Source organism: Psittacula echo, assembly GCF_963264785.1.
Source record: "Psittacula echo genome assembly, chromosome: 5".
NCBI classification, from domain to species: domain Eukaryota; kingdom Metazoa; phylum Chordata; class Aves; order Psittaciformes; family Psittacidae; genus Psittacula; species Psittacula echo.
Genome location: NC_137739.1, coordinates 33,698,105 through 33,720,268, shown reverse-complemented (window position 1 = coordinate 33,720,268; position 22,164 = coordinate 33,698,105). Strand labels below are relative to the sequence as shown.

Below are 22,164 nucleotides of genomic sequence, written 5' to 3'. Positions count from 1 at the left end.
AATCCTGGGTTCAGTTCTCAGCTTAATCATTGACTTTCTGGGTAACCAGAAGATAATAATTTCCCCTCTCTGTGCCTGGAGATACAGTTACCAACCTCCTTTTTGCAATTATTTGAGTACTACTATGTGCAGTGGTAGGTATTACAATTGTCTACATATATAATAGTAAAAAGCTCAAAAATACCGATTGCTTCCCCAAGACATGATTATTCTCTTTTCTGTAAGACATAGCTAGAAAATATGATCATGGTTATAAAGTGGACAAGTATACAAAGGAGTGAGGAAGGTATGAGACAGAAAATTCCCTCTTATTCATAGATTGTCCACAGAGCAGCAAAAGTCTTCCACTGGAATGAGGTGCTGGAATATTCCTTCAGTGAATCACATGAACTTTTCCATATATGTCATCTAGAGCAGATGAAAAAGGATAGCAAAAAAGAAAGAAAAACTTCTTTTTAAATGCAGAGAAAGGTAGTAGGACCCAGTCTATGCTTATGCTGAAGATGAGGTCAAAAATAGGTCTTAAGTGGGACATAAGTGGCTAATATGCTCTGTGAGTGAAACCACTACTTTTGAAACTCCCATTCAAGATTGGTTGTTAAGGTATAAAAGCATTTTCTAAACTGTCATTGTTGCATTGAGCTGAAAAGTACTTTAATGGATATCTTATGTGGGAAACTTGAAACAAGCTTTTCATGATAAAAACAAAACAACATTTATAAAATCATTCCACTTTAAATGAAAAGCTAGAGAATGGATTTTTGCCAGTAGCATTAGCTATAGATGGCTAGCAGTTTTGTCTTTGTATATTGCAGCAGTAAAACCACATAAATTTTTCAGCCCATAGGTATTCATTTTGCATTTAAGATGGTTTCAGGTATAAGGGTTCCCAGATTCTGCACGAAAAAAATGCATAGCCTTCAGTTATGTTTTAAAGTACTCCCTTTTTTGCATTATTTTGATTCGTATTTCCTGCATTAAGACTTACTCCTTCCAAGACATGTAAATCTCTCCCAGTTTCCAGGAAGTACCTATTTACCTGTGTTTGCATGTTGGAGCAAATTGAACCCTTATTGTATTGCTTTTTGTTTGTTTGTTTTGATGAATTTATAGTGTTCATGAATCCAGTTTGGGCTGCTTTGTCCTTGAGTACAAATTTTAAAAACATAAAGTATAAGCAATTTAGCTCTTATTGCATTAGAAAAATGAGTAACATAGCAATTTCATTTTTAGGGAGTTGTTTCTTTGCCTCCAGCTAGGACATTGTTAATGCAAAGTTTTGTCCTTGCATTAACAATGCAAGGGACGGTGTTCTTGACTTTGTATTGGTTTATTCCTAAACAAGAATAATTCTTCTTCAAACCAGAAGGCCTTCAACCTACCTGCCTCAAAGGAAAAAAGGAGTAATCAATAAGAAGGAGAAAGCATCTTTTTCAGCCTGGAAAGAAGTTTTTTGTTTAATTTTTATTCTCTGATTCAGTGTAAACATATGAGAACTACATGCTTTGGCCCTGATTCAGTGAAGGGCATTACTGCATTCTTAAGTGCATAAGTATTCCCCTGGAGTTAAGTAATGACTGTCTATGTCCTTGAGGCCTCTGTTAGACTGGAGTGAAAGTAGTCAGCACCTTACAAGATTTAGGCCTACATGAGGCTGCAAGAATTTGCAATTTACTGCTTTTGTTTTGGTTTTGGTTTGGGTTTTTTTTTACTGTTGAAAGAAGATTAAAGACAGGAACTAGTTGAGCGGTACATCTATATTATCACAAGCAGTATGTACATCGTACCTGATATTGTAATCATGGAAACAGTAATCTTGCCTTTCTGACATAAATAGTAAGCAGCACATTTTCCTGAGGCTGAAATAATCAGAGAAAAACATGGCAGTGATGGGGGTACAAGAGACAAAACACTGCATAATGATGTTATTATCATTGTTCCATTGTCACCCATCCTTAATCCTTAGTGATATGTTTCTTTTCTCTCTGAATATAACAAAAAAGGCCTGAGCATAAACAGAGCAATATATAACAGCAATCATAAAATGCAACCTTGAACAGTATACTTAAAATGCTACCAAGAAAGAAAATCAGCTTGGTAAATACAGAAAAAAGCCTACTTAATCTTTATATGCATGGTATGCAATTATATGTTTACATCCAGCACAAGGCAAGGCATATACTTGAAAACAGTAGCATTTGGTGGGATTTTGTAACAGCCTTGATTGCATTTCTAATTCTATGAACATCATTCTATATGAACATTTAAGCCCAAGTCTCTTTTGCATCACCAATTCAAACTACTTCAGGTGTCTTCCTGAAAGTGAGATGGAACAGCCTTGTCTAGAGGCCTGCATTGCTTATAGAGATAAAAAAAAAAAGGGGGTTGGTACCTTCAGTGACTCATTCAGAGTATCTGGGTTAGATGTCTGTACTTCCAAAGCCCTGGAGGATTTACCCTAATGGAGCTACTGGAATCTATACTTACAGTACACAGCACTATTCATGTTAAAAAAGTGCTGTAATAAAATGCACCAAACTCAGATTCGTATTTTCCCTGATGTTTAGCTCTTTAATTGCAAAAATACTTGCAAACAGAATATTTGAAATATTTGCTTTTAAACCTTTATAACTACTACCCACATGTAGAGTAAGAAAAGTGCATTTATTACTATTTGTTGATTATTGCTTCATGTAGTTCATTTTTCTCACAGCTTTTTCCAGTATTATTTGATCATGTCACAAAATCTGCCATGTGCCTGTCATAAGGCAGAGTTGAAATGATAGCAGTAGCTATGAGAATACAATTTGTTTTTCTCTTAGCTTTTATAGGTTTCAAATTAAACATGTATATATGTCTGTTTGCATGCACTTACATTTTCCGTATTGTTTATATAAGAACATAATATTGCTTCTCAAGATGTTTGACCAGTGGCATGTGTGTACATCTCCGTGTGTGTTCGGGATTCTTTTAAGTAAGTTCTCTCTTTTCTCAACTTTCTGTGGAGGGCAGCTGAATTTGCTTTGTGCTGTTGAGGTTTGCAGAACACCACACTAAAATTTAAATTGGTGACTTCTTTTCTGCCTTTTTTTTTTTCCATTCCAAAAAAAAAATTGTTGTGCTGAACCTAGAATAGTTTTGCTGGTTGTTATACTGCTGTGGCTTCTTGCTAAAGCTGTGTTTTCAGCCTGGAATATATTACTAGATGATTAAGAGAAAAGGAGATTCACAGTTTTGAGGCTAGTAGCCAGATCTCTGATCTTCTAAATTCTGTTCTGATCCTAATGCATGACAATACTCTTAATGAAATTTTGTCTCAAACTGGAAAGGTTGGGGTAGCATGCAGATACACGTACAGAATAATGGCATTGTATGAATTTGGTAAAAGTATTTTTGTACACTTTTATCGCATTTCAATGTCTCCATTTTTAAATGGAGACATTTTTACTTAGTGAAAATGAGGCCATAACTGACAAGGTCCAACTGGCTGCTGAATTAAATGGAAATATAGCAAAATGTATATTATTACTCCTCCATAGTATTTAGTCTGCTAGGAAAAAAACCTCATTTGTTTGCAACGTCTCAATGGTTTTATTCTTGTAACTCAAATGTTAGAAATTTGAATGACCATTCTGAAGGTCCAGGAGTAGCTATTGAATTTCTTCCATTAGTCAGTTTAAAGTACAGAAAAACAAAACAAAACAAACCAACAAACAGTCCGGCTATTTCCTAGTTGAAGTGTATGTAAATTGTAACTCATGCTTTTTTTTGTCTCTCACAAAAATGCACATGTATGTATTTAGTTAAAAGAAAATGCATTTTTAAATGGTTTTTACAACCATTTAAAGCTATACCATTTACCAGTTCTCCCTTAAATCTAGTGAGCAATACCTAGTGTTGTGAAAGAAAATTAACTTCTCTTCCTTAGAAGGCTCCCATTTAATCATCTGTGGACGCTGGTCAGAAGGAAGGGAGCAGCAAAGAGAACAAGGGAATTTCTCTTTGACCCCAACAGTTGGACAGCTTACACTCTGGAACATGAGATTTGATTATCTTAGCATGTGTAACTACAGATGTTGTTAACAGTCATAAAATTATCCAGCTCTTTTAAAAACAAGTGACAGCCCAAGCTTTGGACTCTTTCTGACCTCTAGTGAATTCTACAGCCATATTATGCACAGTGTAAAGTAGTAACTCCTTTTGTTTGCTTTTCATTTACCAGCTGTTAATTTAATTGATTATCCCTTTGTTTTTCCAGGACTGATGACTTCTCAACAGTCTAAGGTGGAATTCCACACACAGTGGAATTCCAATCACAGTATGATTTTTTTAATTTTCTTTAATCTTTACCTTTTAACTGATGTGTAATTTTACTGTAGATTGCTGTATGAATTTGCTGCTGAAACAAAGAGTTAATAAGAAAGTTCTCAGATACTGCCATGCATCATGCCTTTGTGCATGAATAAAAAGTTGGAAACCGCATGAAAGCAGTAGTTGGGTTACCACACAACTGGATATGCTTAAGTCTGAACGCTTCATAACTCTAACTACTGGGGAGTTGCAAACTTATAAATAACCTTGCAATTGGTTAAAACCATATTAAAACCATATGAACAAAGACAGAAAGCATTTGGTTAAGGGGGCTCAGTAAGTGCAGTAATCCTGTTGAAAGTAATCTAACCAGGGCAGATCCATAGTTTAGAAGTGCCTGTAAGTGTGGCAATAGTTATGGGTATGTATCCTACTTAGGTGGAAACATTTGCTATCTGTTCTTTTTTAGCTTTTATTTTTTATTTTTTTTTTAATTCGTACACTTCTTTTCAAAGTCAAGTTTCAATTTGCTGAAGTATATTAGCTTTTTAGCATGTGCTGAATGTTCCAAATAATCAGGGAATTCATCTAAATCCTTCTTATTTGAGTTCAGAGATCAAGATGGATACTGCTTATACTAAACAGAGGTTCTAAGAATTTTAATCCTTAAAATCAGACTTCCAAAATAATTAGCTAAAAAGAGTGTTTACAATTAGGCTGTCTGGGTTTACAGTTATTTATTTGATGAAATTTTTGCCTTTCACACTCCAGTTTCACACTCCTTTTTCTAGACACTTTAAATTTTGATGAAATTGCAATTCTCAATTTTGACTGAAAAGAAGAAAGTCCCATATCATGACAATCACTATGTCATTCTATTACTGAGCCACTTGGGAGTATTTTCTGCTTATGATGGTCTTGCATATGTTCCATTGTCACGTGGAAGCCAGCTGAGGCTTGCCAATCAGGCAAAGAAATTTTAGAGTAAATGCCCTGTTATCTGCTTTTAGCCTCTTACTTTCCAGTTATGTTTAAAGATGAATATATTTAAAAGAGGACCTAATGGCTTCTCTCTCCCCACATCTTTTCAAGCAAGCTCTTTCCTTTGTGGCACTGTAATGTAACACAAATGTGTAGTCTGTGGCAGGGATACTAGTCTATGCTGTATGTTCAGCATACATACTAAGATAGTACTAGAACAGTTTATTTACAACATAGGGGCCTTCAAAAACTGAAACCAGCAGTATATAGGGTGAAAATTCACTGTCCCTGAATTCAGGTTCAAATTCACTGGTTCCTGAGATCATTAAATTCAGGTATTTCACTTAAATAAAAAATAAAGTAAGGTCAAATTGTGTCAACACTCATAGAACTCAGCATTTCCTTGATTCATGCAGTGATTGGAAAAGATACACTTTGTGTTTTGCAGTATCTTACAGTATTGGCATTCCTACAATAAGTTTGCCTACTTTGCTAACCATTTCTCCAGTTTCTTGGAGCAGCTCCTGCTGCTGTGATGTTGAAAACAAGTTCTAGATATTCACCACAGTTCTGTAAAACCAAAGGCCTTCATTTTAATTGTAACAATAATGCCACTATTGTGTTTACCTACTTTACCATCCAGAGAATTCCAGCAGTTGCATGCCTGCACAGCACTAGGATGACTGACATTGCTGTAATAAGGTTAATGTTTAAACTGCCCACCCGTAATAACTAAAATATCCAGAGATAAGGCTGAAAGTCAATTTGTAATTATCCCTTGTGTGACAAGATGTTGCAAAAGATTCTAAGTGGAGGGTAATTTAACTTTTCAGTCCTAGCCATTTAAAAGTAGTGAGAAGTGAAAAGCTTGGGATCTTTGTATCTTGACTTTCCAGGGGAAAAAAAAAAAAAAAAGGTTTTGTGATTCCTCCTGGTTCAAACTGGGAATAATTTTCTGTGTTCTACTGAAAATGTCCTTTTTACATTTTGAATATACTAAGTTGCTTTCCTGTTGTTTACTGTCCATGGTACGTGAAGGGAATAGATCATGATTAGCAAATAAGCTACTAGAACATTTAGTATTGAATAATTCAATTGAAATACATTTATATGTGAAGACAACATGCAGTAATTATTTGTAGTCATTCTAACTAAAGAACTGTCCTCAGAAGAAATAATATCCCTTCTGTAATATGTTCTGTGGCTTCTGTGAATGACCTGTATTAATTCAGTTTCTAGAAACTGCGTCTTTAAATTGATGTTGGTAACTGCTTCCATGCTAGACTACTGAAATAAAGGGTATTACATCATTATCCAAGCATGTCTACTTAAATAAAAAGTATTTGTTTGAAAAAAATATATATATTTTCAATCTTTCACACAACGATCAGCGTTCATGACATTTTCCATTTCAGACTAAGCATACATTTCAGATGTGGAAAAAGAAAGCATGTTGAAATAATTTGAGGCATGGGTATAGTCAGATCAGTCTTGGTAATCCAGAAGGAAGGGGTGCCCAGTGTATTATTACATTTCGTATGTTATTTTTCAAGAGATGGATGCGATCAGTCATCTTCTCACATATGGTTTGAAAAAAAATTGTTTTGCTGGCAAGTAAACTGTTATTTAAGTACACAATCCACATTACTACAGAAACAGTTTTACCAAACTTGTCCAAGTATTCTCATATCCTTAAAGATGGTATAAATATCATTTATAGCAAGCCGTTTACTTCTGACTATATGGAATGCCTTTCTGCTCCCCTGATCTAAGTGTCCCAGTTTACATTATGGCCTTTATTGCTTCTGTTTGATGGAGTGATCAGTAAAAATTTAATGACACTATAAAATAATAAAAATGTCATTAATTTACCACGGATCTTGGATGCAGTGGTTGTAAAGTTACATTAATAAACAGAATATTTTTTACAACAAAAAGCATTGTTACATGAGAACATATAAATAACACACATAAATTTAAGAGCAATTTTACTGTTAGCACACACATTATAATGGAATAGCCAATAAGTGTATAAAACATAGTATATAAAATTTTATGAAAATATACTGTGCACATCAAAAATTCAGCTTTTATCTAAGTGCAGAGAAAAGCCGTTATTGTGTGCTTACTGTTTCATTGCTGTTCTTTCACAAGATCACAATTTTATATTTGTTTCTAGTCATTTGAAGTTTGAAGCCTTTTCAGAAGTAGAGGCTACTGCTTCCTTTTCCTTTACTCCTTGCTTCACTAAATCATTCTTTTACCTTCCACATGTGAAGAAAGAATCGATACTTTCTGCCAGAACGTGACGGAAAAGTTGCTAATTTAATGCAAAGCTAAAAATAATGCCAAAGGGGTTGAAAGGCTTGCTTGGCGACTCTGGAAAATAAGGGATAACTATCTAGCAGTCTATCTGTCATCACTGGGTCTGCTCCATCACTGACTGTGATAATATGTGAATATGATGGATGCCACAGCCTTGTGGCTCATAACGTTTAACATTCATCAGCTCTCACTAACGGGGCCTTTATAATTTAAATATCTTTATTTAATATGCAACATCTACCTCATACATCATAATTTCAAAGCACTTAGAGAACCAACAGTCCTGCAAGACAGTTGAGCAGACTTTAATTTTTTCAATAACTTTTACGTTTTCTGCATGTTTGTGACTGACAATGCATAAATAAGTGCCTAATCATATCACAGAATGGAAAATTAAGATGTGGCTGCTAAGAAGAATCTTTTTGCTCTTCTTTTTCTCATTTTAAAGAAGTGATTACTTTTACTGTGTGTTCAACATATGAAAAGTACAAAGGATCTGAATCATGCTGGATAGAGCTTTCAGTTTTCTAGCACAAACTCCAATTGACTGTGTTGATCTAGTAATGAGAAAGGGTTGTCAGTGTCATGTCTTAAACCTTTTTTCTGAAATTTAAATGGGAAAACTTAATGTGAATATACAGTATAAGCTCTGTAGCCAGCACAAAAAAAAAAAAAAAAAAAATCAGTTCAAAAGAGAAGTCTATAATGTTCTTTCACTATATAAAAAAAAAAAAAAAAAGGCAAATACCTGCACTTTATTACAAACTCATTGAAATTTTCTGATAATGTAGATTAGGGAGGTAGTAATATATCCAGTAGTCAATGTACATGTGTGCAAATTTAATACACGTGTAGGGAACATAGTTGTTATTGCAGACATGTATAGCCATTTACTTTTAATGAAGGTACATCTTCTTTTGTTCATATAGAATTATTATGTACAGAGTCAATTTTCCTCTCAGTCCTTGCACATATTAGGAAAAGGGTATACCTTTAAAGGATTTCTAGTGCAAGTGACTATTCTCTTCAGAATGAATTCAAGATGGACACAAAGACAAATCCCATAAAGAAAGGACTGGAGCCTAGTGGGACACTTTTCCTCTCTAATAATAAATTTCATATGAATTTGTTGTATTTCATGGAATTATAAAGCCATCTACTAGATAAAAACATCATTAGTATTGAGAAATATTTTTTAATTTTTACAGTTCTCTGAATTACTCTAAACCCATTGGAAATATTGATATTTTTGGGGTTTTTTGCAATCACTATGAAGATTATTTGTAGTAAAAAAGCAAGCAAAGGAATGACTTTAAAAGGCATTTCAAAGACTTAAATACAGCTAGCTTTGTAACTGCTTTTTATGAATTAGAAGGAAGAGGTTTATTAAATAACACTAAGTACATCATCTTTGTTTGACAAGAGGAGGTATTTTCTATGGTTAAGTGCTATCATTTTACTGTTCTTGAAACTTATCATGTAATTTTCCCTTTTCTTCTTCCATATCAAAATACTGATATTCTTTCAGAAACTTTCTTTTTTTCTTCCACCTTTTTTTTTTTTTTTTTTTTTTTTTTTTAACAGAATATTTTTTGGTACAATCAAAGAGAATGAATGACTAGAGATATATTCCAAATGTGCAGATTGATATGTAGCAAGGTCTGTTGATTTTTGTAGTTGAAAGGTATTTCTCCTTCTGAAACACACTTAAAAGCTGTTCTTCCAAGAATACTGCAGGTACTGTATTAACATACTTAAGAAAAAGCTTTCAGCACAAATATTTTGGAAGAGTCAATATATGTGCCAAAAGCTGTTTTTTTAGTACTGTTCTTTGTTTTTATCTCTACTGCAAATCAGCCCTTTGTGATGGAACGCGGAATTCTTGACAAACTTATTTTTTATTCTGTCTAGCAGTATAACAGATACCATCCTGATGATTCAGGTGTATTGTTACATCGCACAACATCTTTCAGTAAAATATTGTGTCTCCAGTATTGCAGTGCCTTTCTGCAGTCATATTCCGTTTGTAACTCTTTCTTCTCTTGTGAGTTCCTTCCTATATGTAACCTCTGTCACCAATCACAGAAATTACAGAAGAAAATAAGAAGTTAATCAAATATAAAATGCAGAGTTATTTTATTCAACAACTGGAAGGTTCTGAGAAATTTTTAGAAATGCAATTAGTAACTGAAATGCCTCAGCTGCATGTTGTGGCAAATCCAGTGTCAGATTTTCTAGTCTTCCTCTGCAAATTAAACAGAGAATAATTTAAAAAAAATTCATGGCTGATGGAATCAAAAGGTTAAGGAATCAAAAGAATTCCTCAGTTGTTGGCCTGGTGGAGTTTTATTACTGAAACATAATGATAATCGGACAGTAACCACATTGGAAAGAAGTAGTATTTGGAGGTGGAACAAAGGTGTAGTCAAAGCCATCAAGTATGGGGGTTTTTATTCCTTAAGAATATTTCCAAGTTTCTAACCATCTTGCAGGAAAGAAACTCCTAGTGTTTTCTTCTTCTGTCTAGTATGCACAGCGCAAAACTAGGTCATTGAACAATAGACTGAACAGCAATCAGCACTCTACTTCTGCATAATGCATTAAGTATATCATGGAGAAACTCTTCGTAGAGCTGAAAGCTGGTATTTCATGTCTGCAAATTCAAGCTGACATGACATTTAATATTGTTTCATAGTAATGAACAACAAGGTTTCATTCTTTCATAAGTATAACATAATGGCAAGTTTAGTCTGAAGAGGCAACAACAAGGCAAGAGGGAAAACATGCTATGTTCCTTCAAATGAGAACACTAAATTAATGATAACCATTGAACACTTTGCTACTGATACACAGCACTACAGGGACTACTATTGTGAGACTATATTACAGTGCCGTTTATAGTGCCCTTGTCCAATAGTTGACTGAGGAACTGGGCTAACACATAAATACTTTTCAGTTTTCACCTTCTAGTTCCAGGTTTCTTACAGGGGTTTCCAGCTCTCAAAAGCTTTCTGTTTTAATAGGACTGTACATTCTTCTACCTCTCCCTCCCTTTTTTTTTTTTTGTCTTTTTTTTTTTTTTTTTAAATATCCTCAGGTTCCATTTCCGCTGAGGTACAATTTAAATTCCTAGACAAAATAATAATATCAGTTCTGTCATCTATTATTACTTCTTTTAAACACTTGTCTTTGAAAATCTCTTGTATAAAATTCAGACTTGTGTTTTCTCAGAGGTATGAATACAAACTTGAATCTCATATCAGGGGAAAAGTGCTTTTTCCAGTAAATTAGCAGTATATTTTAATATAAACTTCTTTCAACTTCTGAATTTTCATGTCTCCAAATGCTGATTGTCTTTTCCAGTTTAACTTAGAAAACAAGTGGAAAGGCAAAGTGAGCAGCATCGATCAGCACTGTTGGCTGCCAAGAGTGTTTTGTATTTGCATGTACAATTGCTTATGCATTATGGCAATGCAGATCAAAATAATCTCAAAGTTTCTGTATATGTTTCACATTTAAAACTGATTTTCATAAATGCAAACATTCAGAATCTGTAAAAATTTGTCCCTGAGTTGAAATTCTAATTAAATGCATTCATTATTTGTTCAGATTTTAAAAATAAGGCATGTATCAGTGCATACACATATGCACAGGCATAGAATAACTATCCTATATGAAGCATTAAGATTACTTCTGTTCTTTTCCAGGAAAGAACAAGGTTTGAAAATTTAGGCCCACAGATAACAGGGAAACCAAATGAAGACGGAAAACTGGGCGCTGGTGTCATCGATCTTACAAGGCCAGAAGATGCAGAAGGTGAGTTACAATTTCTACTGTGGGTTATTGAACACTGCATCACAGAATGGTATGGCTGAAATGCTGCCAGTGTCATAAGTCCTGTCTAGCTTACATCACAGGGTAACACTTGAATGATTTCTGTGTGTTTTTGTGAGACTGTAAGAAGTCCACAGTAAAGGGCAGATACATGGGGCCTGTGAGGATCCTGGGGAGGGACTCTCCATTATGGACTGTAGTGATAGTACAAGGGGTAATGGGTTCAAACTTAAACAGGGGAAGTTTAGGTTAGATATAAGGAAGAAGTTCTTTACTGTGCAGGTGGTGAGGCACTGGAATGGGTTGCCCATGTAAGTTGTGAATGCTCCATCCCTGGCAGTGTTCAAGGCTAGGTTGGATGGAGTCTTGAGTGACATGATCTTAAGGTTCTTTCCAACCCTAACTGTTCTATGATTCTATGATTCTATGAAAAGGACTGTATAGTCCCCTAAGCGCTTCTGCAACACAAGTATTTTTTCCCCCAGCAGATGTTATTTAAGTGATTATACTATTAATGAAAGTGTAGGAACCATGGAGAAAATTCTCTCAGTAAGACAATATATACTTTATCCATTTTTTCACCAGTTTTTAAGGCTTTAACAGTTTTGAAGAAAGTTAGAGCTCTTTAAGAAGTCTGCCCGTCAATGCACTCACAAACTATTCAAAATATAGCAAGCACAATTTTATTGACAGGCAGCTGTCAAATGATAATAGAAAAATATTTCATATTTTCTATATGAAAATGTCTTTTTCATTATATAAACCTTCAGTGAATTTTCAGTCATTTTAGTGAGAGATCTATATATCAGGCATACGGTTTCAAGCCAAAGGTGGAAATCGGTGTTTATCAGGACTGAGTTTAGTCTCTAGCAAGGTTACCATGCACAGTCTGGAAGTGAGTGCCACTGATATCCTCTCTACCCTATGGTACATTAAAAGAGAACATGAAAATAAATAGGAACCCAACCAGTCAGGGTAGTAAGATTAATATACTATTTAGATAGAATATTATGCAACATTTTACCCCCTCAATTTACTTCTGTTTGAGAATAATTTTGCTCTTTTTAAACCTTACACGTTCTAGTTATGCCACTGTTCTTGAGAAAAGGTTAAAGCATCTCTAAATTTTTCCATTAATATCCAAACATCTGACAGCTTCAAAATTTGCTTTTTTTTCCCTTGGATCAATAGAATAGGACCAATAAACTTGTGATTGTTGACAAATAGGATTATTTTCAAATTATTCTTGAAATACCAACAGAATTTTTCTGATTAAAAGGCATTTTTATTTTCTGTATAGAGAAATATTCTCATGAGCACATTTTCTCTTCTCTCTGTGACCCAGAATTAAATAGTCCAGGTAATGTCTCACAAATTGTCCCTTCATTTTGAAGTCTGACAACAGCAGCACATGTAAATGTTATATTTTCTTTACTGTATAGATAGTACATGATATGCTTGTGGTAAAACATCTTAGAGCCCTGATTCTCCTTGCTTGCCAACCAACATACATATATTATCTTTAATCAGTCTCTAGGCAAACAAAAAAGCTAAATTTAAAAGTAATTTGGTCAAGGACTTGTATATAGTGGAGAAGCTGCAAGTTCAGATCCAAGATCCAATACAGATCCTGTATTGACTCATCCATACAGAATAGTTAACTCTCAAATTTAATTCAGCAAAATATTTCTACTTATTGGCTTAATATCATGATTAGCTTATGACATAGAACTGACAGGAGCACAAGCTGACATGGTTTTTTTGCCCTTTTTTTTTAAATTATTTTGACATAGTCAAAATTTCAGGTCTTCATAACAGTAAGATGATGACTGAAGCTCATCATTTGTTACAAATAATACTCAGAAGGAAGATAGCACCTTAATAAGGCATTTCTGATTTTCCATATCTGTTTTTTCAATAGTCCTTTATAAAACCAATAATTTTCAGATTCCCTTATTGTATGTGATTGGGCACTCCAGTATTTTCTTTAAACAGAAAAATAATGAACCGAATGTAGGTAAAAAATAACTTTCAGACAGGTGTTTTGTAATGACTTTTTTTTTTTTTCCTGGAAAAAAAGGACTTGGGAGACACATAGACTTTCCAAATTACTTGTTGACTAATCAGTTATTTATAAACTACTTTGTAAAGGAATTTCCATCCTGTGCCAACTTCTCATATTTCAATGTGTTGAAGGATATTTGTTTCCCCAGTTGGGATGAAAAGTTGCAATAGAATACTTACATATACACAGTTACTGATTCATTTGACATCAAGTCCCTGATGAATTTCTTAGTTTAGTTAATTTCCTTCAATTCATCCTTTCTAGTGTCCTTAATTTAATATCTTGATACACTTTGTAGTACTGACATTCCCCATGTTACTGGATAGTGCAGAACGAAGCTTTGACATATGTAACCCAAGCTACAGTGATGTGTGCCATTTTAAGGACAGTACACATGTCTTTCCAGAGCTAGTAAGGGCAGTTTGAAGTATGGTGTGTTGCCATATGGGAAATTTGAGTTCATGAATGGATTCAGATTTCCAGACTTTGTTTAGCAGCCAGGAGATGTCTTTGGAAAAGAGGTGCTGGATGAATACCTCTGCTGATCTGAAAAACAAAAAAAATGTTGGTGGGAGTTCAAAACTGAGCTGCTTATTTGTCCTTCTAGTTGTAGACAAGCTGAATTTAGATACTGGCTAGATAAAAAGCAAAAAAGACATTCAGAGTATCACTCAAGTTTTGCCCCTTATTTTTGGCAAGCTATCTAAGAGATAACACTTCTATCATGGCATCATTTAGAATGGAAGTCCAGTGAAAACAGTGCTGCTGAAATATCAGCACTTAAACTATGTCCTCTGATGTATTGTACTGTGCTACAGACTCTATTAATCTTCAAGAATATTAATGCTTGTAACTGTCATGAAACAATTGCAGATCTTTCTAGGTTTGCCATGTCACAAAGGTTTTTTTATATGTGTTGCTATGGTTTTGTGCTTCCATACATGTGTGTTTCAGCACTGGCTTATTAAGAAACTTGTCAACATATTCTGTAGAAACATAGAATCATTTAGGTTGGAAAAGACCCTTAAGATCATCAAGTCCGACCATTAACCTAACACTATCAAGTCCACCCTAAAGTCTAAGTTCCACATCTGCACATCTTTTAAACACTTCAAGGGATGGTGACTCAAACAGCTCACTGGGCAGCCTGTTCCAGTGCTCAGTAACCCTTTTGGTGAAGAATTTTTCCTAATATCCAACCTACACCTCTCCTGGAGCAACTTGAAGGCCATTTCCTTTTGTCCTTTTGCTTGTACTTGGTAGAAGAGACTGACCCCCACCTTACTACAACCTCCTTTCAGGTAGTTGTAGAGCACAATAAGGTCTCCTCTGAGCGTCCTTTTCTCCAGGCTACACAACCCTAGTTGCTTCAGCCACTCCCCATAGAACGGATTCTCTAAACCCTTCACCAGCTTTGTTGCTCTTCTCTGTCCTCCTCTTAGAGAGCCTTGTTGCATTTAATGTGTTGCCAAGGTCACAATCTCAACTGAATGTCAAAGTTTCCTAATAGCCACAATCATATTCTTCAAAGACCTATTATGTTTCACACCTTCATGTTTTGTCATTGTTACCTTTAATCTTTTTTTTTTTAATTTTTATTTTATAGTCCATTTGAATGCAGGTTGCTATAGACATCTTTAAACGTTATTTATGTGTTTTGTTGTGTGCTTTTACACAAATAACATAGTGATGTAGAAAATAAAGATTACTGAAGGACTCCAAATTTAGTCCCGCTGCTGGCCATAAACTGGGAGGAAGTGCAGTTTGAGCTGCATCCTGATCTCCCAGCTGATCTACATCAAGGGCGGTATGGAAGTGCAGTTCCACTCCCTGCCTACCTGCACACCTCCATTCCCATAGGAAACTAAAGTGTGCAGAGACACAATACATGTCTGTCTTATCCCAACAGGCAGCCGAGATAGACCAGATCTGCAAAGTGCTCCTCATTCCCATAGTTTTGACACATCCTTTAAGGTTCAAGTAATTCGTTATAAGAAATATCAGCAGATTTCTGTGTTTTATAGAATGTTTTTGTAATAGTATCTAGCAATGATTTCTCTCTACTCGCTATATTTTTTCTACAACATATGGCAGTGATCTGAGTTTGACAGGATCAGAGTAATGTTTTTCTTTCATTTTTGGAGTGCTTGGGGTGCTGGCTCATTGATCAGAAGCTGAAGCTACTTTTTGGTTTTTTTTTTTTAATTATGAATTATAAGACAAGTCTTGAAATGCTTTAAATTTAGTTCTGTGCAATTATAAGACCAATATGAAAGGAGACTGAAGAACGACTTTTTAAAACTTAAGTTGTCCCTGCTCAGTGTGTGACACTTTTTTTAAGATTAGGGGTACCTAGGTGTACTTTCATAGATGATCTAGCATATAAAGTTGTATTCAAAGCTTATATTACTCAACCTAACTGTCATCTGAATGGAGGCCTGAAAATTGTCAACAAGAGGTTTAGATTAAATATGACACAAACTGAAATCCCTATTACTTTCTCTAGCCACCAACAGGACTAGGCTAGTGATATTAAAAATCATGGTCAGACTGTATTCTAAAACATCACCACTGAATGGGACACCACTGATGAATAATCCACAGCTATTAGACTCCTATCATTACCTGGAAATCTATGTTGTCATGGTAAAATATATGATACCTTTGTAGCTAGCAAAATTCAAAAACATGATTTGAGAGCCTCATAAATGTTTTGTGACTGGTATGCAAAATTATAAAAAAAGGCCAATTATAGAACTAAACAAGGATATTTTTTTTTTTTCTCCAAACCTCATAATTTTAAAGGAAACATCATTCTTTCTGTAGACGGCTTCATAATATTGAACATTTGAGATTCTCAGTACTGAAATACAGCTAACTGGCATGGACGCACCAAAACAGCTTTGAATCTAGCTATAGCTAAAACCCTTATTTCAACAGGACTGACCAGAGTGTGTAGAATAGCCATAGGTAAGCCCTGTTTAAATGCCAGGTGGGGAAACTTAAGGTATTTGGGTCTCAGTTATCTGAGAATATTAGATGATCTGAATATGGTTTTTTGGTTCAAGTTCTAAAAATTATATTCTTTTCACAAATGCTAACTTTTGGTGATAGTGCTTCTTCTGAATCGCATAATGTGCTCTATGTTTATGAATCTTGTGCTTATATAATATGCTCTGTGTTTATGGATCCGTCTGGTTTTGTGGTTGTGGTCAAATGCTTTAGAAATTTGTAGGAAGTGTGTTAAGATTTTGTTCCGTAGTCGACAGAAATCTGCAGACTAGACCTGACATTCCTGTTGATAATTACTGATTTTACCTTAGCTCAGGTTGCAGTGTGGTTTCCTTCAGCAGTCTCAGTCAGGGATTTAAATTCCATCAAACCTGATCTTCATTCCTGCCAAAGAACTGGATCTGTTAAAATACAGTTTTCTTGATTGGATCCTGGGCTCAGGGCAAAAATATCTGAATGTTATTGTTTTGCCACTGCCTAACTATGTGATTTTGTAAAAGAGAAATAACTTCTCTGTGTCCTATTTTCCCAAGTGAAAAATCAGATTCCTTATAAAGCAAAATTATTTTTTTTAATGCAAATGGAAATGCCATATTAATACTGAACATTAAGTTCCATGCTCATTCATGTTAATTTATTAGAATCAGGGGCTTGTGATTTAAACATCTGGCGTTACAGTTTACCATTTGGGCAACATGCACTTTGCTTCTGAGCCCTGTTTTGATGTTTTCATTTGTTCTATTTCTCATTTGCCAGTTTTCTTGATTCTGTAAACTTTGTGTTTAGCGCTTGCTGATCCTTCCTTTGATACTCATCTACCAGTGTATGTTAAGCATGGATCATAGTTCTAAGGATAGGTACTTGCCTGCTAAGATAAAAACAATTTTAAATAATGTGGTGGGATCTGTTTAACTACTTTCTCTGTATTTATGTGTTTATTTATCCTTGTATTAGACTATTACTTTTCAAAGTTTCCCAAAGGATAACCTTTACTATGAAACCTAGATGTCAAGTCAGTCAGAGGTATCTTGGAGTCCTCAGCACTGGATTGGTACCAGCCCATCTTCTTAACTTCATTGACTTAGTGTCTATGTCCTCCTTTATGCCCATGGCTTCTCTTTCACTGTCTGCCTAAGGCTCTAATTTTTAAGTTCCTTGGTTAAAGATTGTGTTTTTCTATATACCAAGTCACTGTTGGAGATTATATAGTTTTAAGCCTTATTTGTTTGATCATAGTATATTTGGCCATGCTCCAGGTAGGCTGAATACAAGCCAGTTAGGAACTGCGAGCTGCATAATGATTGGTAATAGGCTGGTTCCAGTAGTAAGCCCCAGTTTAATCTTATAAATTCCATTTCAGTATACATAGGTTTTGGTCTGAATCACAGAATGGTTTAGGTTGGAAGGGACCTTAAGATCATCTGTTTCCAACCCCCCCTGCCTGATTTTGGACCTGAACTGTAGTTTGGAGGAGCACAAGCTCACCTTTGCTTTTAAAAGAATGCATTTCTATTCAGATGGTGGATTGCTGACCAACATACAAGGTCAATGAGTTGCTCAATATTTGCAGCAGTTAACATCAGTCTGTCTTTCCATATGTCCATAAAATTTGCACTTGCCATTCATATTTGACTTGAGCTAGCCAAATTGCAAGAGATGTTGTAGTACAACATGCCTAAGGGTGAGGAGGAACTGCTACCTTGTCCAGGTCCGAATTTCTGTCTGTCAAAGTTCATTTTCTTCCTCCCTGGTGATAGAGCACACATCATGACAAATGCCTGGGTTTTGCAAATCTATGAAGTAAAAAGCAGATCAATTCTTTATTAAAGGAGCACCTCTACTCAAAGCCTCAATATTCTCATATATGCCCAGTAGTAAGTTGCTTATATGAAAGGGTGACACAGTCCCTTCTTCACTCCAAAAAAGGTTGACTTTGAGCAGCTGAGGAGAGAGGTGAAAGGGAACCATATATTTGCAGGCAGATCAATCTTGGCAGGCTGCCAACACAATCCAAACCCGTGAGGTAACTTGCTTAACACCCTCCTATGCAGAGGTGTAAACAGCAGGTAGTACATGCGTGACAAAGTATTGCCCACTTTTGTGACAGTGCTTCATAAATACTGGAGGAAAGAATGCCTCTCCATGCCAGTATTTGTCGCACGTAAATATTTGTAATAGTTGCTATGGCAGTTGAGAGGGGAAAGATGAAAATCAGAAAACAGTGAAAGCTGTCTGAAAACAAAGAAGCATTTCCAGAAAGAATGCAGTACGCTGAAGTGCTGGAATTTTTATTCCTCTGAATTCTTGCTGTAAGAATTTGACTTAAAAGAATCCCAGAAGTTTATCTTTATAATTTAAAAATAAAATAACTTAGTATCTTTGTTAATTAGACCACATGCTAAAAGGTGGCCTTCATTAATTGCGGTTGCCATTTTTAACACCCATGAATCTATTTGACTGTGCCTGATACTTGAGTGATAAACTTAATTTTTTCAGAATAACTCATAACAGATCAGGAATCTGGGATAAAGTATTTCAGTTGTGTTGGACCAGATTCAGTGCCTCAGCCCCAGAGCTACTTAATGCCTGCAAATGGGATAGAAATAAGGTGTTCTGTCTTATAAGAACCATCCTGTCACTTTTTTGATAACAGCCACTTCACAAATCTCATTGTTGTCAGCATTCCCATAACATTTTGCAGGAGGATTTCCCACTTTGAGCACTGAAAAGTATGAGCCAGAGGTGTGTGGACTGATCTTCCCATGGCATTGAAACTTTGCTCCCTCAAGACACTAATATTTAACATATAGTATGCTTCTCACTTTCAGAATAGTGAATCTGGATTTCCTCCACAAGTGTTACCCTTTGATTTTCAACTGTCTTAGGCATTTTTTTCCTAATGCTGAATATGAGGCTTTCTTAGTCACTGTTTCCATGCCACAGTAATTGATTCCTGTAGAATCATTCCTTTATTAAAAAAAAATTCTAGTTAGAATTTCTGATGTTGTACAACCAACCACTGTTACAATGCCCAGAGTTTTACATGGGGGCGCCTATTGCACAGTTATGGTTAACTGCTTGTCACTATTTCCATCATATAGTAAAAGATTATTTTCAGGCATTTAGAACATTGCTGTAAAAAGTAACCGTGGGCTGCAGTTTTACACAGAAAATCTTTGCCCATGAGAAAATTATTGTCACAAATGCTGAAAGCATCAGTCAGTTTGCATAGCTATTTTTAAGTGGAGTGAGTGAAAAATCAAATATAGTAGTTTAAAACATATTTTCACACCCATGTACAGCCAGCACAGGTGTAAAATACCCCATAGTCCTGATTTCTAGCTCTGCACATCTTTGTATAGCTCCAATACCGCAAAAGAAGCTTGGGAAGCTTGGAGCTTCCTAAAATAGCATAAAATTTCCAGGCACAATTGAATTTTCAGCTGTTGGAGAAAGCCACCATTATATCATACTGCATGGAAGAGGGTGAAATCTTGCCCTTCTTCCTTACCTCCTTGAGCATGCAGAATGGGGCAGAAATATGAATACATTAACAAAAGAATATTATATATTCTAGCTAAGCCTGAGCAATTGATAAAGATTCAGAGAAATCTTCTTGTTTGTACAACTCTATATTTTTCTAAGTCTATACTCCACACCATTTTCTCCTTCAGGAACCTCAGTATCTCAGCAACAGAAAAAATGATTAAGAGCATCTGCCTTTCTTCCACACAAATATGTTAAGTATCTAAGCAAGTTTAATCCAGAACTTAGTAACAAGAGGAAAATACTTTCTTAATTTGTACTTTGATTTAATTTTACAAAATCGGTGGTTCAAAATGTGTGTGGGGTGGGCCTTACAGTATCTTCACAGTTTCTGCAAATATTAAATGATTATGCTTTCAATTTGGCAGGGGTATTTTCACAGGAAGTGCAGCATTTCAAAAAAAGTAATTTGTAAATTTCCACATAAGCCCCTATTTCATGGCAAATGCCCCATTTTTTATCCAAACCAGGTAAATGTGGCAAAATATTTGGACATGCTCTGTTTGTAAAAACAACTTCCTGGCTCCATGGACAAGTCCCAAATGCACAAGCACAGCATATTTGAAAAATTAGCTTTAAGAGTTTTTCTTATCATTCATTATTACATATTACTTAGTGCTATCACGCTGCTTTCGCTTCTCCCCATTCATGTATATTCTTTACTAATTATGTTGTTATTATTATAATATCAGCACCACATGTTAAAGGCAAGAAGAAATAGCATATGAATATCCTAGCCTTAGGTTCTTGCTGTCTAATCCATCTAATTACTGATATGACAAGTGAGAATGGCAAATAGTGGACTGATACAAAGAATGACAGTTGCATATGCTAGGAGGTGACAAATTCAATAGCAGATTGAATGCAGGAAATGGGGTGCTTAAGCAGTGATTCCGACACACATTGAAACCTTTTGCAAAGTATTCTGCATTTCATTAATACCACATGATTTGAGGGAGGTGGTTTTGTAAACTCTCTCCCATTGTTAAACATAATTCCCTTTTATAAACCACACTGTACTTAAGCTTTCAAATTCATTGTTTTGCTACATAGGAGCAAGAAAAGTTGTTCATTAACAGCGTTCAGCCACACCTTGAAAAATGCATCCATCAAATATGAAGTCAGGCTGCCTTTTTTCTCTGTAGTGAATTCTTGTCTGCAATTTCTTTGTCCTAAAATGCTAAAATGAAACAAAACATTGACTGGAATATGAATGGATCATGGACCATGGACCTTTTTCAGGCAGTACTTTTTTTTTTTTTAACACCTGTTAGGGATTGCCTTCAGTAATTAGAATTAATCACTGTGTTTTAAATCAGTATCATGCTTTCTGGATTTTCTAGGTGACACTGTCATGGTAAGGGAAATTTGAAATTATTTGAGTAACAGCTCCATAATCTGTTACCCTTATGGCAACATTTTATGTTAAATAGATTAATTCATTTCTCTTTTTATTGTTTTGACTTTGAATATAATTAATTTAGTAACAATAATTGCTTAGCTGTTAAAACAACAGTTTTTTGGGAAGTGGAGGAACAAGCAACAACAAACAAAAGAAAAACAAACAAAAAACCTCAGTATTGACAGATTTTGTTAGATACCTAGCAATAATTATTACTAATACTTCTCCTGGGATGGGCTGTTTTGTCCATGCGTTTCCTTTCTATAGCCCTCTACTTTCTTCATTTGAGTATGAAATTAAATATCAAAGGGAAACAACAATAGTGTTTGTGAGAATGTTAATGGCAGTTACACCTGATGACTAGTAATCCTTTTATTTTTTGTGCCATTAATTAGGCCTATAACTTCCAACTTAAATATTTTTCACATTTTTTTCTATCAATAATGTCTATGACAGAATGGGGTTGTTAGCATTTAATTAAAAGTGCCTCATGACTGAAAAATCTTGACACTTACATACGTCCCCAAATTTACAGTAGAGGCTGCTTTGTCATCCCACTTTCCATCTAGATGTTTCATGGAAATATAAGAATAACTTCTTATGCTATTATGTTACAGCACAAGTGGGACTATGTAGGCCACTGAGGGCTTAAGTCAGGCCTTAAGGACTAATTAATTCAGGTAATATT

At 35.1% G+C, this 22,164-nt stretch overlaps 1 protein-coding gene across 2 annotated transcripts in view; it reads left to right on the top strand.

Moving 5' to 3' along the window:
* The window catches only part of SOX6 (SRY-box transcription factor 6), a 248,787-nt gene that overhangs the window by 201,786 nt on the left and 24,837 nt on the right, over positions 1-22,164 (top strand). For both annotated transcript variants that reach the window (XM_080619786.1, XM_080619787.1), the window contains one exon: positions 11,325-11,433. In XM_080619786.1, coding sequence (XP_080475912.1) covers positions 11,325-11,433 — 109 coding nt within the window. The remainder of the gene's footprint in view (positions 1-11,324; positions 11,434-22,164) is intronic.